At 42.1% G+C, this 19,159-nt stretch overlaps 1 protein-coding gene across 1 annotated transcript in view; it reads left to right on the top strand.

Annotated features, from left to right (window-relative positions):
- The window catches only part of LOC134337294 (hydroxysteroid 11-beta-dehydrogenase 1-like protein), a 34,457-nt gene extending 21,469 nt beyond the window's left edge, over positions 1–12,988 (top strand). The window contains 3 exon segments of the mRNA XM_063032172.1: positions 1,536–1,634; positions 4,342–4,507; positions 12,507–12,988. Coding sequence (XP_062888242.1) covers positions 1,536–1,634; positions 4,342–4,507; positions 12,507–12,702 — 461 coding nt within the window. The 3' untranslated portion in view covers positions 12,703–12,988.
- Positions 12,989–19,159: the final 6,171 nt, after the last annotated feature.

The following is a 19,159-nucleotide window of genomic DNA, read 5'->3' as shown; positions in this document are numbered from 1 at the left end:
GGCCATCTCGGCCTTTCTAGTCTGTGCCGAACTCTTACCCTATCCTAGTCCCACCGACCTGCACTCAGCCCATAACCCTCCATTCCTTTCCTGTCCATATATCTATCCAATTTAACTTCAAACGACAACATCGAACCTGCCTCAACCACTTCTGCTTGAAGCTCATTCCACACAGCTACCACTCTCTGAGTAAAGAAGTTCCCCCTCATGTTACCCCTAAACTTTTGTCCTCTAATTCTCCACCCATGTCCTCTTGTTTGAATCTTCCCCACTCTCAATGGAAAAAGTCTAACCACGTCAACTCTATCAATCCCTCTCATAATTTTGAACACCTCTATGAAGTCCCCCCTCAACCTTCTATGCTCCAAAGAATGAAGACCTAACTTGTTCAACCTTTCTCTGTAACTTAGGAGATGAAACCCAGGCAACATTTTAGTAAACCTCCTCTGTACTCTCTCAATTTTATTGACATCTTTCCTATAATTTGGTGACCAGAACTGCACACAATACTCCAAATTTGGCCTTACCAATGCCTTATACAAATTCAACATTACATCCCAACTCCTATACTCAATGCTCTAATTAATAAAAGCCAGCAAACCGAAAGCTTTCTTCACCACCCTCCACATGAGATTCCATCTTCAGGGAACTATGCACTATTACTATGAGCTATTACCTAAAGGTAATTTGCATTATACTGCACCTCTCACTAACCAGTACTTCACTTAAGTTGTCAGTCTGATTCAAATTTAATGAGGCATGAAGTCACCGCCTTTTAACTTAAGTGAGCTCCAATGATGGCATTATCATTGTCCTTTATTTTGGGTGCATGTCTGTTTCTAAAGAGTTCTAATCCACTACAGTTACAGAGAAAGAGACAAAATGCAAGGCCACAACAAGGCAGATTGGAAGATAGAGCCATAGGAAAGTACAGCACAGAAACAGGCCCTTCAGCCCATTTAGTCCATGCCTACCCATTTAAACTGCCAACTTCCATTGGCCTGCACTAGGATCATAGCCCTCCATAACATTACCATCCCATGTACCTATCCAAACTTCTTGAGCTCGTATGCGCCACTTGTGCTGGTAGCACACTCCATGCTTTCACCACTCTCTGAGTTCCTCCTCATATTCCCCTTAAACTTTTCACCTTTCACTCATAACTCATGACCTCTGATTGTAGTCCCACCCAACTTTAGTGGAAAAAGCCTGCTTGCATTTACAGCATCTGTGTGCCTCATAGTTTTTTGTACCTCTATCAAATCTCCTCTCAATCTTCTAATTTCCAAGGAATAAAGTTCTAACTTATTCAATCTTTCCTTATAACTCCAGTCCTGGCAACTTCCTTCTAAATTTCCTCTGTACTCTCTCAACCTTATTTACATCTATCTTGTAGGCAGGTGATGAAAACTGCACACAGTACTCCAAATTAGGCCTCAACAATGTCTTGTATTGTACAACTTCAACATAACATCTATGTGTTTTCTAACTTGTGTTGTTGAAGTTTTAATTTTGAGTTATTTCTCCTTAAACATTTCAGGTGAATTTCCTGAGCTATGTCCAGCTGACAGTTGCTGCACTGCCTGCATTAACCAAAACCAATGGATCGATTATTGTCGTCTCCTCCCTTTGTGGTACGATTTTGGCTGGAATTCTTTTCTCATTACTACCTGCACTGCATTTTTTCCCCTGAGAACCCCTATTCTGCCTAAAGCCTTCTCACTTGCACTAAACTACAGTTCAGGACAGGAAGTTGATTGGGATCAGCAAGGTCTTGGACAGTCCAGTTCCAGGTAGGAAGTCTTGTATGAGTCCAGGACAAAGAAGTGGGCAGAAAAAAAATCATTGCAGGCACTACCCACCCAGCAAACTGCTTTTTCCAAAAGTTCCCTTCTAGAAAGTACCACCCGGCTATTAAAACAAAAACTTCATACGATCTTAAAAGTTTCTTCCCTGTCTGGCAGTAAATCTGATCAGCCATTCTAGTTAAACCCTCCCCACCCGCTTCTATTACCTCCGTCACTACACTCCACTGCAAATACTTTAAACCACCTTTTATAATGCTGTTTACATTGTAAATACATGTTAGTATTTTTATGTACTGTACTTATGCAGACTTTTCCATACCTGTATTTGAGAGTTGACACTATAGCCCAACACTTGGTGTGCAGTTAGCACAACAGTACCCGTGACCCTGGTTCAATTCCTGACCACTGTATGTAAGGAGATTGAATATCGTCCCCATGACCGGGTGCTGTAGTTTTCTCCCACAGTCCAAAGACATACCAAGTTAGTAGGATAATTGGTCATTGTATATTGTCCTGGGATTAGACGAGGATTAAATCGGGGGTTGCTGCCAGTGCAATTTGAGGCACTGGAAGGGCCTATTCAATGCTGTATCTCAATAAGTAAAAATAAATTAATTAATTAATCTCTAACTTTAATTTTAATGCAATTAATTTGTTGAATGTCGTTATTTTTTGTTGCATGTCACATCAACACGCCACAGCTAACTCCTAATACATGTAAATGTATGTGGCAATTAAAGTTGATCCTTGATCCGTAAAGTTCTAAGTACATTTATTATCAAAGTACAAACATTATATGTCACCACATACGTGCTACTCTGAGGTTCATTTTCTTACAAGCATTCTCGGTAGACACAAAGAAACACAATAGAATCAATGGAAAACTGCACACATTAAAGATGGTCAAACAACCAATGTGCATGTAACGTTCCGTTATATTGGCTCGTGTATGTCTAGGGGAAATCCCACCCAGCACCTGCTTCAACACTCCCCTCAGGGTCAGTCGCCGCCCGAATCAATCACAAACATCAATCATCAGCCAGCACACCCAGTACATTTTAACAAATACACTTTATAGATATTACTAATTCTATGACATTAATATACGTTTGATACAGAGAGGAAAGTAATGGAAAAAAAAGGCGCCAACACTTATCAAAGTCCAAGTTCTTCGCGCACTACCGTTGGAGCTCAATTCGACGTCAGACGACCACCCGAATTCCGTCGACTCACGGTTCGGGACCACCCTGAGTGATCGACCGGAACCTCTCCGCACGTCCGCCGTCCTCCTCGTCTCTCCTCCGACTCCCCGCCAAAACCCAGTCCACAGTCATATCATACAGCATGGCATCCGAAAACAAGACGATACATAACCACCCTAACAGAACCTTGTAATCTCATTTTAAAGTAAAACAAACTGTTAGCGCAAACTCTCTGCAGCGTTAAAACACAACAAAGCCGCCTTCCCCAGATTAACATAACAAAATCGCCATTTTAAATGTAACAAAAGAAAGACCCCGTACATGCAAAAAAAAGACAAGCTGTACAAATATGAAAAAACTACTACTAATAATAACTAATATAATTAATAAATCATGTTAAGAATATGAATTGCAGATTCCCTGAAAGTGAGTGCATAGGTTGTTGAGTTAGTTGGGTGTTGAGGTGAGTGACGTTATCCATACTGATTCAGGTGACTGATGGTTGATGGTTGGTGGTAATCACTGTTTCTGAACTCAGTGGCCTGGGTCCTAGGGCTCCTATACCTCCTTCGCAACGGCATCAGTAAGAAGGGAGCATGACCTAGGTGGTGCATTTCCTTGCTAATGGATACTGCTTTCTTGTGGCAGTGCTCCTTGTAGGTAGGCTTAATGCTGGAAGGACTTTTCCATTACTATATCCATTACTTTTTGTAGGCTTTTCCATTATACTTGAATATAGCTTTGGAGCTGTACTTAGCATCACAGTCATAAGTATAAATAATCAACCCATTCCTGATCCCTGTAGATGTATTTTGTAAAAAGCTATTTATGAGACCATTTCCAGTTGTCCTTGATTTCCCAATTGGGAGTCAACTGGATCAATCACATTGCTGTGAATTTGGAGGCATGCAGAAAGTAGACTGATTAGACACCAAACTTCCCTTCTTAAAGGATGGCTGTAAAGTGAATGCATTTTCGATAAACTGGTAGGTAATGCCCAATAAACTAGGTACTGTTAATGGCTTATCAGGTGTTTCCATTCCAAAATCAATGACTGAATTTGGCAAAGGGAGACCACTAGTTCTGGTAGATTGCTAGTAACATATATACTGTGTGCCTCTCTGTGTTGTTGGAAGAATGTTCACATGAATAAATAAGTGGCAAGTTCAGCTTTGATGGCTTCTCGCCACCCTCATCTCCTTGCGTATTAAGTAGTCACACGCTGTTTAGGTTCCCAGTTTGAGTGGGCCGTTGGCTGGAGGTAGAGGACCAGTAGAATCATTGTATGAAACTGAACTGTGTAACTAACTTACAGTTCTACTTCTCAACAGGCAAGATTTCCTTCCCTTATGCAGTTTCATACTTGGCCTCTAAGTTTGCTCTGGATGGATTCTTCAGCTCCCTGCGCCTCGAGCTCGCGATGCAGAAGAAGAATGTATCGATCACTCTGTGCATCCTCGGACTGATCGACACTGAGTCAGCCATGGAGAAAATCAGGTGGGATTGTTAATGAGAGCAAGCAGATAGAAATCGTGGATTCACAGACAACTTCCAACAGGGAAGGAAGTTGTATTGGTCACATGTAAAGACAACCTCTTCCTCCCTACTTTCCACATAACCCAGGATTTTTTAGTTCCTTTCAAGTGATTATTCAAATTTTTTGATCGGATCCACATTTCGCTCAACATTCTAGTCTCTAATGACTTGTAGTATTTAAAAAATATATCCATGTCTCGTTTAGATCTTTTGCCAGTTACCTTAATTCTATTCCCTTGCTTCTTATCTCCTCTGCCAATGAATTGACAGTATGGAGGGTAGTCTTGGGTCACTGGGCGGTATTAATGTAATAGTGAAATGGACTGGGAAATGGCAGATGTTTTGGGAGAATTGGCAAGGCCAGGGGACATACAACGAACAGTAAGGTCCTAGAGAGTATTGAGGAACAGAGGGACCTTATCTGCCCAAAGATTCTGAAGGTGGCAGCACACATTGTGGTGTTGTTTGCATAAAAGTTTACAGCATCAGTGACTTGGCTTCACTTCTGCCACTGTCTTTAAGGAATATGTATGCTCTCCCCGTGACTGAGCATTTCCTCTGCATGCTCTGGTTTCCTCCCACATTCCAGAGACTTCCAGGTTAGAAGTAGTAAGCTAGGGACATGCTATGATGGCACTAGGGGTGAGAGCTGCCCACAGCAGATCCTCGGGTTGTGTGGGTCGTTGAAATAAATGCCACACCCCACGTTTCCCTGTCTTAATTCATAAGTGATTAATAAAGCTAATCAGTTTAGGTTGATAACTTGGTTATCAAGACATATAGGATGCTGGCCTTCATTATTTTGGGTATTAAGTACATGAGCATGGAGGATACCTCCAATATTTTTAAACATCAGATCTCCACACTGTTGGAAAGATGTGATAACATTGGAAAAGATGCAGAGAAGATGTTAATTTTAGCTATGAGGAAACACCTGTAAACCTAGGCTTGTTTTCCCTGGAAGAGGTTAAGAGAGGACATGACTGAGATATATAGAATTATGAGAGCAAAAGATCAATTAGGGTATGTTGTCATGTGAACTACGTCACCAGAGAGAAGTACTGGTAGAAATGAAGGGGTCTCTTTACTTGGCAAAACAAGACACAGCAGGCGTCGTATTGAGACCCTGTTTGGAGGAAGAGACCTGCGTGACCCAATGCTTCATGACATTTTATGTGCTAAAGATCAAAGGACAATTCCATATTTACAATACATCCACCATACTTCCTTTGAATTACATACAACCTTCTCACCTCCAGCTTCGCACCCGTACCACAGAAGACACCCAGATGAATTTTCATCAGCATTGCCTGGTCTTCCCATTAAATGTGATTCATGGCTCTCAGAAACCCATTGTTCAGAGCCACATTTTAAATTTAATCTGCTGTCTCACTTTGCCGAATAAAAAGACCACTTCACATCTACCAGTACTTCTCTCTGGTGACTTTGTTCATGTGACAACACAGCCTACTTGATCTTTTGCTCTCATAATTCTATAGTCATGTCCTCTCCTAATCTCTTCCAGGGAAAACAAGCCTAGGTTCTCAGGAGTTTCCTCATTGCTAAAATGTTTCAACCTAGGCAGCACCTTCTCTGCATCCTCCCCAGTGTTATCACATCTTTCCAATTGTGTGGAGACCTGAATGGCACAAAAAATTTAAAAATATTGGAGATAATCTCCATGCTCATGTATTTAATACCCAAAATAATGAAGGCCAGCATCCTATATGTCTTCATAACCAAGTTGTCAACCTACACTGATTATGTAGGTGATGGGGCAAATTTGTAGCCGTTGGGATGAGTTGCAGTGCAATAAAGTTGCAGTGAAATCAAAGCAAAAAGTACCAAATACTGGTCTTAAGGTGTTATACTTAAATGCATGCAGCATAAGGAATAAGGTGGATGATCTAGTCGTACAGCTACAGATTGGCAGGTATGATATTGTGGCCATCACAGAGACCTGGCTAAAGGATGCATGTCTCTGGGAGCTGAACGTCCAAGGATACACGGTGTATCGGAAGGACAGGAAGGTAGGCAGAGGGGGAGGCATGGCTTTATTGGTAAGAAATGATATTAAATCATTAGAAAGAGGTGATATAGGATCGGAAGGTGCAGAATCTTTATGGGTTGAGCTAAGAAATTGCAGGGGTAAAAGGACCCTGATGGCAGTTACTTATAGGCCTCCAAACAGCTGCACGGATGTGGACTACAAATTACAACAGGAAATAGAAGAGGTTTGTCAGAAGGGCAGTGTTATGATAATTGTGGGGGATTTTTACATACGAGTGGATTGGGAAAATCAGGTTGGCACTGGATCTCAAGAGAGAGAATTTGTAGAATGTCTGCGAGATGGCTTTTTAGAACAGCTTGTTGTTGAGCCCACTAGGGGATTGGCTGTACTGGATTGGGTATTGTGTAATGAACCGGAGGTGATTAGAGAGATTGAGGTGAAGGAACCCTTAGGAGGCAGTGATCATAACATGATTGAGTTCACTGTGAAACTTGAAAAAGAGAAGCTGAAATCTGATGTGTCGGTATTTCAGTGGAGTAAAGGAAATTACAGTGGCATCAGAGAGGAACTGGCCAAAGTTGACTGGAAAGAGACACTGGCGGGAAGGACGGCAGAGCAGCAGTGGCTGGAGTTTATGTGAGAAGTGAGGAAGGTGCAAGAGAGATATGTTCCAAAAAAGAATACATTTCGAATGGAAAAAGGATGCAACCGTGGTTGACAAGAGAAGTCAAAGCCAAAGTTAAAGCAAAGGAGAGGGCATACGAGGAAGCAAAAATTAGTGGGAAGACAGAGGATTGGTAAGTTTTTAAAACCTTACAAGAGGAAACCAAGAAGGTCATTAAGAGGGAAAAGATTAACTATGAAAGGAAGCTAGCAAATAATATCAAAGAGGATACTAAAAGCTTTTTCAAGTATATAAAGAGTAAAAGACAGGTGAGAGTAGATAAAGAACCGATAGAAAATGATGCTGGAGAAATTGTAATGGGAGATAAGGAGATGGCAGATGAACTGAACGAGTATTTTACATCAGTCTTCACTGAGGAAGACATCAGCCGTATACGGGACACTCAAGGGTGGCAGGGAAGAGAAGTGTGCGCAGTCACAATTACGACAGAGAAAGTACTCAGGAGGCTGAATAGTCTAAAGGTAGATAAATCTCCCGGACCAGATGGAATGCACCTGTGTGTTCTGAAGGAAGTAGCTGTGGAGATTGTGGAGGCATTAGCGATGATCTTTCAAAAGTCGATAGATTCTGGCATGGTTCCGGAAGACTGGAAGATTGCAAATGTCACTCCGCTATTTAAGAAGGGGGCAGGGAAGCAAAAAGGAAATTATAGACCTGTTAGCTTGACATCGGTGGTTGGGAAGTTGTTGGAGTCGATTGTCGAGGATGAGATTACAGAGTACCTGGAGGCATATGACAAGATAGGCAGAACTCAGCATGGATTCCTTAAAAGAAAATCCTGCCTGACAAACCTATTACAATTTTTTGAGGAAATTACCAGTAGGTTAGACAAGGGAGATGCAGTGGATGTTGTGTATTTGGATTTTCAGAAGGCCTTTGACAAGGTGCCACACATGAGGCTGCTTAACAAGATAAGAGCCCATGGAATTACAGGAAAGTTACATACGTGGATAGAGTGTTGGCTGATTGGCAGGAAACAGAGAGTGGGAATAAAGGGATCCTGTTCTGGTTGGCTGCCGGTTACCAGTGGTGTTCCACAGGGGTCCGTGTTGGGGCCGCTTCTTTTTACATTGTACATCAACGATTTGGATTATGGAATACATGGCTTTGTGGCTAAGTTTGCTGACGATACGAAGATATGTCGAGGGGCCGGTAGTGCTGAGGAAACGGAGAATCTGCAGAGAGACTTGGATAGATTGGAAGAATGGGCAGAGAAGTGGCAAATGAAGTACAATGTTGGAAAGTGTATGGTTATGCACTTTGGCAGAAATAATAAACGGGCAGACTATTATTTAAATGGGGAAAGAATTTGGGAATGTAAAGTTCGGAGATGCAACGGGACTTGGGAGTCCTCGTACAGGATACCCTTAAGGTTAACCTCCAGGTTGAGTCAGCAGTGAAGAAGGCGAATGCAATTTTGGCATTCATTTCTAGAGGAATAGAGTATAGGAGCAGGGATGTGATGTTGATGCTCTATAAGGCGCTGGTGAGACCTCACTTGGAGTACTGTGGGCAGTTTTGGTCTCCTTATTTAATAAAGGATGTGCTGACGTTGGAGAGGGTACAGAGAAGATTCACTAGAATGATTCTGGGACTGGGAGGGTTAAAATATGAGGAATGTTTGTCTGCTCTTGGACTGTATTCCTTGGAGTTTAGAAGCATGAGGGGAGACCTCATAGAAACATTTCGAATGTTGAAAGGCATGGACAGAGTGGATGTGGCAAAGTTGTTTCCCATGATGGGGGAGTCTAGTACGAGAGGGCATGACTTAAGGATTGAAGGGCGCCCATTCAGAACAGAAATGCGAAGAAATTTTTTTAGCCAGAGGGTGGTGAATCTATGGAATTTGTTAGCACGGGCAGCAGTGGAGGCCAAGTCATTGGGTGTATTTAAGGCAGAGATTGATAGGTATCTGAGTAGCCAGGGCATCAAAGGTTATGGTGAGGAGGCGGGGGAGTGGGGCTAAATGGGAGAATGGATCAGCTCATGATAAAATGGTAGAACAGACTCGATGGGCCGAATGGCCGACTTCTGCTCCTTTGTCTTATGGTCTTATTAGCTTTATTAGTTACTTATGCATCAAAACATGGAAATATGAACTGTGGCATTTGTTTCAATAACCAGCAGAGTCCAAGGATCTGCTGTGGGAAGCTCTCAAGTGTTGCCATGTTTCTGGTGCCATCACTGCAAGCCCATATCTTACTAACTCTAACCTGGACTTCCTGTCAGATTGCCTGTAAGAGTGGGCTCCCTCACCTCTGCCCCTCAAAACAGGAGCCCCTCAGGGCTGTGTCCTAAGCCCGCTCCTTTACTCTCTGTATAGACCATAGATTCCATAGATTCACCACCCTCTGGGTAAAAAAATTTCTTCGCATCTCTGTTCTGAATGGGTGCCCTTCATTCCTTAAGTCATGCCCTCTCGTACTCGTACCCATGGTGTCACCACCTACAACTCCAATCTGCTAATTAAATTTGCTGATGATATTACATTGCTTGGCGTTATCTCAAATAATAACGAGGCAGCCTACAGAGAAGCCATCACTCTGACACAATGGTGTCAAGAAAACAACCTCTCCCTCAAAGTCACAAAAACAAAGGAGCTGGTTGTGGCTTACAGGAGGAAGGGAGACAGGCTAACCCCTATTGACATCAATGGTTCCTGTGTTGAGAGGGTGAACAGCTTTAAGTTCCTCGGCACACACATCACCAAGGATCTCATGTGGTCTGTACATACTGGCTGTGTGGTGAAAAAACACAACAGTGCCTCTTTCACCTCAGGTGGTTGAAGAAGTTTAGCATGAGTCCCCAAATCCTAAGGACTTTCTACAGGGGCACAGTTGAGAGCATCCTGACTGGCTGCATCACTGCCTTGTATGGGAACTATGCTTCCCTAATCGCAGGACTCTGCAGAGAGTGGTGCGGACAGCCCAGCGCATCTGTAGATGTGAACTTCCCACCATTCAGGACATTTACAGTGACAGGTGTGTAAAGAGAGCCCAAAGGATCATTGGGAATCCCAGTCACCCCAACCATGAACTGTTCCAGCTGCTACTATCCAGGAAATGGTACCGCAGCTTTTAAGCCAGGACCAACAGGCTCTGGAACAACTTCTTTCACCAGGCCATCAGACTGATTAATTCACGCTGACACAATTGTATTCCTATGCTATATTGACTGTCCTGTTGTACATACTATTTATCACAAATTACTATAAATTGCACATTGCACATTTAGTCGGAGACGTAAAGAATTTTACTCCTCATGTATGTGAAGGATGTAAAAAAAAAGTAAATTCAATTCAATACGGTCTATATTCAGATTTGAAGATTGGTGGCTGAAGTTAGTTGCTGAAGTTATTTATGACATGTTCTAACCCCCAAAATGTCCGAACAGGCTGCAGGAATATTTTCCCCTTCTCAGGGGTGAATAAAACTAAAGGACGTACTTTAGATTCAACGTAAGAGATCTACAGGGGATCTAGGGGTACTTTTTCATCTGAAGAGTGGTGAGTACCTAGAAAGCTTTGATAGATAGGAGATTTTGGAAGCAGAGCCACTAACAGTATCAAAGTGGTTGTCTGGACAAGCATTGGATTGCCTAGGCACTGGAAGCTACAAGACCAAGTGATGGAAGATGTTATTAACATAATGGGTTTGCCCATTGGTCAATGATGGGGTGAATCGTCCCATTTCTATTCTGTATTTTTCTGTGACTATGTGACTATCTACCTGTGTCAAAATAAACATCATCAAGGTGTGTATTTGTTACTCTATAGTATCTTGAGATTCATATTCTTGCAGGTATTTACAGGGGAAATTGTCTCCCTTTCTCTTCACCATTTACACCGCGGACTTCAACTACTGCACAGAGTCTTGTCATCTTCAGAAGTTTCCTGATGACTCTGCCATAGTTGGATGCATCAGCAAGGGAGATAGTCATATAGTCATAGTCATAGTTATACTTTATTAATCCCGGGGGAAATTGGTTTTCGTTACAGTTGCTCCATAAATAATAAATTGGAGATGAGGCTGAGTACAGGGCTACGGTAGGAAACTTTGTCACATGGTGTGAGCAGAATTATCTGCAGCTTAATGTGAAAAAGACTAAGGAGCTGGTGGTAGACCTGAGGAGAGCTAAGGTACCGGTGACCCCTGTTTTCATCCAGGGCATCAGTGTGGACATGGTGGAGGATTACAAATAGCTGGGGATACGAATTGACAATAAACTGGACTGGTCAAAGAATACTGAGGCTGTCTACAAGAAGGGTCAGAGCCATCTCTATTTCCTGAGGAGACTGAGGTCCTTTAAAATCTGCCGGACGATGCTGAGGATGTTCCATGAGTCTGTGGTGGCCAGTGCTATCATGTTTGCTGTTGTGTGCTGGGGCAGCAGGCTGAGGGTAGCAGACACCAACAGAATCAACAAACTCATTTGTAAGGCCAGTGATGTTGTGGGGATGGAACTGGACTCTCTGACAGTGGTGTCTGAAAAGAGGATGCAGTCCAAGTTGCATGCCATCTTGGACAATGTCTCCCATCCACTACATAATGTACTGGGTGGGCACAGGAGTACATTCAGCCAGAGACTCATTCCACCGAGATGCAACACAGAGCGTCATAGGAAGTCATTCCTGCCTGTGGCCATCAAACTTTACAACTCCTCCCTTGGAGGGTCAGACACCCTGAGCCAATAGGCTGGTCCTGGACATTTCCTGGCATAATTTACATATTACTATTTAATTATTTATGGTTTTATTACTATTTAATTATTTATGGTGCAACTGTAATGAAAACCAATTTCCCCCGGGATCAATAAAGTACGACTATGACTACTATACTATGACTATGAAAAAAGAAGTGCAATAGAATTTTATGAAAAACTATCTACTAAAATCAAGAGTCAGAATGTTACCTGACCAGCAATAATTTAGTTAACAAGTATAGTGAAGCTGGTCACTTGTTCTACAAAATGTAAACATTTTAACAACTCTCAGAATACCAGCAGGTCAGGCAGCATCTGTTCAAAGTTCAACAGCAGTAATGAGAGAAGCAGAATTACTACTTCAGGTTGATTACTTTTCTGTTTTTTTTTGTTTCATTTCTAATAGGAAACTGTCCGATGCGATGAATATTCCCAGAAATTTGTTTTCTTCGGGATTTCTGGAACATTTTATTTTCGGACCTATTAAATGTGCTCTTCTAAGGAATAAAGCAGAGTGACATGCATATCTTCGCACTGATTATCTTCTTCTTTGCTTCATTTAGAGCCCAGAGAATTTCAACAATGAGTCCTTATCCTGTGTCAGAAACAGCATTGAACATTATCAAGGGAGGAGCTGTAAGAGCGCAGGAGATATATTGCCCATGGTGGATGAAGCCGATTGTGTTTACCCGAGATTGGTTCACTGAACTGAAGAATAAGATGATTTACTATATGTACCCGGAAAAAGATGGACAATAACTATCACCATTGTGTGTTGCTGAGCCATAGACCCGCCATATGGAAATTAATGGAATTTACAACAAAAACTAGGGCAAATGACCAGTATATTCAAGTGTCATGTACTGTCATTGCAAACAAGTAGCTCGAAACAAATTTCTAATAATTTAATTTGTTTTTCCTAACAGCGTGAATTTTTAAAAAATAGCTTAAACTTTATCTCCAGTGGTTTTAATCTATTCTCAATACATTCCCATACTCCACTATGTTATGAACACAGTGGTAGAACATCATTGGGGATGGTGCTCTTGAACGTTATAGATTGGAGCCCTGTTCCATCTATTCTGGTAAACCTCTTGGAAAATAAAGAACTCTGGTTTTATCCACATGTAATCTCCATGGGATAAATTTGCCCATACTTCAACATACCAGTCACAGCCAAGGAAAACCTACATGGCCACTCATGAAGCAAATAGGATTTCCACTGTGACACAGCAAGGGATGTTTATCTAAGTTGAGGAGACATTATGGGACTGTAATTTGCACAGTCCACTTAGAACGGAGATGAGGAGGAATTTCTTTAGCCAGAGAGTAGTGAATCTGTGGAAAACATTGCCTTTTGGAGGACAAGTCATTGGATTTATTTAAGGCAGAGCTTGAGAGATTCTTGATTAGTCAGGGCATGAAGGGATACGAGGAGAAAGCAGGACTGAGAGGGAATTGGATCTGCCATGATGAAATGGTGGAACAGACCTGATGGGCCAAATGGCTTAATTCTGCTCCTGTATCAGAATCAGAATTAGGTTTATTATCACCGGCATGTGATGTGAAATTTGTTAACTTAGCAGCAGCAGTTCAATGCAATACATAATCTAGCAGAGAGAGAAAAAAAGTAATAATAAATAAATCAAAAGATAACAATAAATAAACAAGTAAATCAATTACTTGTCTTAAGGTCTTATCTGCAATGTTTCATGCAAGTACCAGATGGTAGAAGTCAGAGTAACTGATTTGCGTTGGAACTGTTTCATTTGAGCGATCACATCACTGTAAATAACGTCTAGCGAAAAATTGATCTCTATATACGAGACTGCAGATGCTGACATCTTGTATCATAGAATCATAGAGCACTACAGCTCAGAAACAGGTTCTTCTGACTGTCTAGTCAGTGCTGACCTGTTTTCCGGCCTAGTCCAATTTAGCTGCACCCGGACCATAGCCCTCCATACCCCTCTCATGCATGTACCTATCCAAACCTCTTTTAAATGCTGTTATTGAACCCACATCAACCACTTCCACCGGCAACTCATTCCACACTCTGAGTGAAGAAGATCCCCTCAGGTTCCTCTTCAATACCTGACCTCTCATGCTAAACCTAGTTCTAGTCTTACCCAACTTCTCTATTTATGAAAGATAAACTATTAGAAAAGTCAGCAGGTCATCAAGCATCTGTGGAAGTAAAGGGATGGTCATCATTTTGGTCATGATGGTCACCTTTTCAAATCTGATGGTTTTGTTAGCGATATGAAGGTTGCTTGTTATGTGGTGTGATGGTAACTCCATGTGTGCTGCATATATTTCAATCAACTCATCTGTAAGCCGATAATGGAAAAAATACATGGATGGGAAAAATAGATAATCTTTCTTTAATATTCTGCATACCAAAATCTTTAATGCAATGAGGTGCCAGGTGTGTGGTCAGCCCTATACAGAACTCTTAATACCAAAGTGACTTGTGTACTGTGTGTACCAGTCCTCCAGGGAAAGAAATTTGCCACTTTTACCCAGTCTCAAATTTCAAAGTAAATTTATTATCAAAATACGTGTATGGCACCATATACTATGCTAAGATTAATTTTCTTGCAGATATTCACTGTAGATACAGAGAAATCCACACAAAGTTTTGGAGGAACTCAGCAAGCCGGGCAGCATCTATGGAAAAGAATAAACAGTCAAAGTTTTGGGCCGAGACCCTTCATCAGGACCAGAAAAAAGAGTTGTCAGAGTAAGAAGGTGGGGGTGGGGCGGGGAATGGAGGAATAAGTACAAGGTATTAGGTGATAGATGAAGCTAGGAGAGGGAGAGGGGTGAAGTAAAGAGCTGGGAATCAATTAGTGAAAGAGATAAAAGGCTGGAGAAGGGGGAATGTGATAGGAGAGGACAGAAGGCCATTGCAGAAAGAGAAGGGGTAGGAGCACCGGAGGGAGATGATGGGCAGGTAAGGAGAAAAGGTGAGAGAGGGAAGTGGGAATGGGTAATGGTGAAGGAGGGGAGAGGCATTACTGGAAGTTAGAGAAGTCAATGTTCATGCCATCAGGTTGGAGGCTATCCAGACAGAATATAAGCTGTTGCTCCTCCAACCTGAGTGTAGCCTCATTGCAGCAGTAGAGAAGGCCATGGAGGAACATGTCAGAATGGGAGTGGGAAGTAGAATTGAAATGGGCGGCCACCAGGAGATTCCGCTTTTCCGGTAGGTGATCGGCAGTGCGGACGCCCAATCTAATCGGGTTTCACTGATATACAGGAGGTCACACAGAGCACCAGATGCAGTAGATAACCCCAATAGACTCAAAAGTGAAGTGTTGCCTCACCTGGATGGACTGTTTGAGGTCCTGAATGGTAGTGAGGGAGGAGGTGCAGGAGCAGGTGAGGCACTTGTTCCTTTTGCAAGTATAAGTGCCGGGAGGGGGGAATGAACAAGGGAGATCCCCGTGAAAAGTGGTGGGGGCAGGAGGGACTGATTACTTTGTACTTGTTCTTTCCCTCCCCTGACCTTCTTACTCTGACATCATCTCTTTTATTCCAGTCCTGATGAAGGGTCTTGCCTGAAACCTCGACTGTTTATTCTTTTCCATAGATACTGCCTGGCCTGCTGAGTTCCTCCTGCATTTTGTGTACAGTACTTTGATTTGCAGCAACTGCAGATTTTCTCTCGTTTGCAAAGAAATACAATAGAATCAATTAAAAAAAATTACAGTAACAAAGGTGGACAAACAACTAATGTGCAAAAGAATATGAACTATGCAGATACAAATAATAATAATTGTGTTGCCCTTCAGGCATTTATTTAACTTTGTTGGGTCTACGCTTTAAATGATTTGTTTGTAACTATTTTCTAGTTAAAGTTAAAGGTTGATAATTAAGTTACAGTATAACAAAGGTAAATTCATTGTCTACGGTATATCGCGGCATGCGATGACATCACCTCCGGTTTCGCCGCGTCTTGTGTGTAACCGGTTCGGGAAGGTGTGAAGGTGGGTGCCATGCATGCAGCATGATAATGGGGAGCTCCGTTTCTACCCATGGAGAAACATTGTAGAAGAAATGCCGTAAGTTCATAAGAATGTATTTGAAGTAAAAATATTAACACGGTTTCTGTTAAGGAAGTAGCGGTTGGGGCGGTGCACGTGCCGGCTTTTCAATTTCAAACACGGGGTCGGCTCTAGCCCGATGGCAATTTGACGTGACCCCCCCTTGCCCGCTACTCAGGGTGGCTGGAGACTCTCGCTAAAAGAAGAGAGCGTGCGTGTTCTCCAGAATGAAACGAACGCTGTATATGTTTGTATTTTTTTATCAGCAGTTTTCACCATATGATGTTAATGTGGAAGAGTGAACAGTAAATGGTTAACCTTACTACGGCTCTGTCTTCATTGGCTCCGGTTTAACTTGGTGTTTAGTCAAAGTTTCAACACACTGCACAAGAACACTACAACAATAATAATAATAATAATAATAATAATAATTAAATAATACTGAGAACATGAGTTGCAGAGTTGTTAAAAGTGAGCCCATAGATAGTGGAATAAATGCATTGTTGAGGTGAGTGAAGTTACCCAGGATGGTTTAGGAGCCTGATAGTTGAAGGGTAATAACTGTTGCTAAATCTGGTACTCTGGGTCCTAAGGCTCCAGTACCTCCTCCCTGATGGCAGCAATGAGAGGAGAGCATAGCCTGGATAGTGGGGAGTCTGTTATGATGGTTGTTTCTTTCCTCTGGCCAGCGGTCCTTGTAGATGTGCTCTACAGTATGGTGGGCTTCTCCTGTGATGGACTGAGCTGTATCCAACACTACAGTTTGGCTTCTATGTGACTGCAGATCCATTAATATTGGGTGAGGAGACATTTAGAGTCAGCATTACCAACTTCCATGAACAAATATGTATTCAAGAATTTTAAAACATCTGAGATACCATCATAATGTGCCATGTATTATGACGTGGGCAAACATGGTCTTTCCATGATCATGATTGTTCTTGGCAATTTTTTCTGCAGAAGTGGTTTGCCATTGCCTTCTTCTGGACAGTGTCTTTACAAGACGGGTGACACCAGCCATTATCAATACTCTTCAGAGACAGTCTGCCTGGTGTCAGTGGTCACATACCCAGGAATTGTGATGTGCACCAGCTGCTCCCATGGCTTCACATGACCCTGATTTGGGGTTCTAAGCAGGTGCTACACCTTGCTCAAGGGTGTCCTGCAGGCCAATGGAGGGGAAGAGCTCCTTGTGCCTCCTTTGGAAGAAACGTATCTCCACCTTGCCACCCAAAGTGAGATATACAATATAATAATTTAGATGGGACTTTCCCAAGGAACCCGAATCAGGCAGGTGCACACCAAATTTAGAAATTGCCCTTCATGGTGACTCTTTCTCATGCCACCAGTGCTACCCACTGCCCTCCACCTCCCCACAACCTGATGAAGACTTTGGAAGCCAGACAGTAACTGACATCCATCCATTGCACATTCCAGAGAAGCAAGGACAACATGACAATTAAAATGTAGCAGTGAGAATTTTACTTTGTAAGTACTGGGAGATGAAGAAGCAGTGTAGGTCATTGAAGAAATGGTCAATGAATGACCAGAGTAATGTATGATAGCACAGCTTTCAGTCATGAGTTGACTTTGATGGAGGTTTGGGGTCCAGACTAGAGAAAATCAGAACAGTTGCCAGGACATGAGGCTTGTCAGTGGATTCCAAGCGCAGTACAGAATGACACAGGCCACCAAGCCCTGCACAGAGTGGCCCAAGTCTCTGAGCTCAGCATGGAGCCTCCCAGAACCCGCAAACCCAATTCAAGGTAAACCAGATAGCCTGAGTTCAGTGATCCGGGATTCCCAAACTCAGTACAGAATAACCCAGGTCTTCGAGACCAGAATGGAAAAACCCAGGTTTACAGAGCTCAGCACAGAGTGACCTAGGATGTTAAGCCAGTCTGCCACATTTCTGATGAAGCTTCAATTTCAAACCAAATCTAAATTATATGTCACTATTCAATAAAGAGCATTGATTTTTATCTGGTTATTATTATCCCTCAAGCAACATTACTCTCTGAAACAATTTTTGATCTATCAATATCATCCTTGGCTTTTGGAAGTCGTTACGTAGAAAGGGATTGCTGACATTTTACAGCTTTAAGTCGTAATTCTTTTTGCATTAGAGTGCTTCAGGCTTCCCGTGGTGGTGTGACACACTCTATAAATGTCACTTTCCTCATGTGGGACAAAAACTGGTAAGCTGGTTAAGAGAAAGAGAGAAGCTGGGAGTCTTTCTCAGACTGTCAGTCAATCTGCTGGAAGAACTCAGTGAGTTGAGCAGCATCTATGGAGGTAAAGAAATTGTTGGCATTTTGGGCAAAACCCTCAATTAGGACCCGAGATGCTAATAATTTCTTTCCTCACACTGATGCTACTCGACCCTCTAATTTCCTCCAGCAGATTGACTGTTGCTCCAGATTTCAGCTTCTGCAGTCTCTTGTGTCTTCTTTTATTGGTGCGTCTGCTGACTGGCTGTTAATACAGGTCTGCTCTGAGCCACACTATCCAAATCCTTCAAAAAGGAATATAGGGGGGAAAAGCAAACATTTACTTGTGGACATGCACAGTAGATACAAAGAAACATAATAGAATCAATGATAAAACTAAAAACAAGCAATGATGGATAAACAACCAATGTGTATAAGACGACAAACTGTACAAATATAAAAGAACAAATGATAATTAAATTACAAATAATACTGTGAACATGCGTCCATAGGTTGAACCTGAGTCCCTAGGTTGTGTTTAGTGCTCAGTTCAGTGTTGTGGTGAGTGAAATTATTCACAGTACTTCAGGAAGTTAATGGTCGAGGGGTATAACTGTTCATCAAACTGGTGGTATGAGTCCACTTTGTACTTATTGTCCCGTTCTCCAAGGTACAGAGAAACGCTTGTCTTGCATACTGTTTATACAGATCAAATCATTACACAGTGCATTGAGCTAGAATGTAAAAAAATAACAATGCAGAACAAAGTGTAAATTTTACAAAAAAATGCAGTGCAGGTAAATGACAAAATGCAAGATGATAACATGGTAGATTGTAAGATCGAGAACCTATCTTATTTTTCAAGAGGTCTGTTGAAGAGTCTGATAACAGTGGGGTAGAAGTTGTCGTTGAGTCTGGTGGTATGTGCTTTCACCCTTTAGTATCCTCTGCCTGATG

The sequence above is a fragment of the Mobula hypostoma genome, chromosome 24 (genome assembly GCF_963921235.1).
Source record: "Mobula hypostoma chromosome 24, sMobHyp1.1, whole genome shotgun sequence".
Taxonomy (NCBI): domain Eukaryota; kingdom Metazoa; phylum Chordata; class Chondrichthyes; order Myliobatiformes; family Myliobatidae; genus Mobula; species Mobula hypostoma.
Note: the sequence above shows the minus strand (reverse complement) of the source record. Positions and strands in the feature narration are given on the sequence as shown.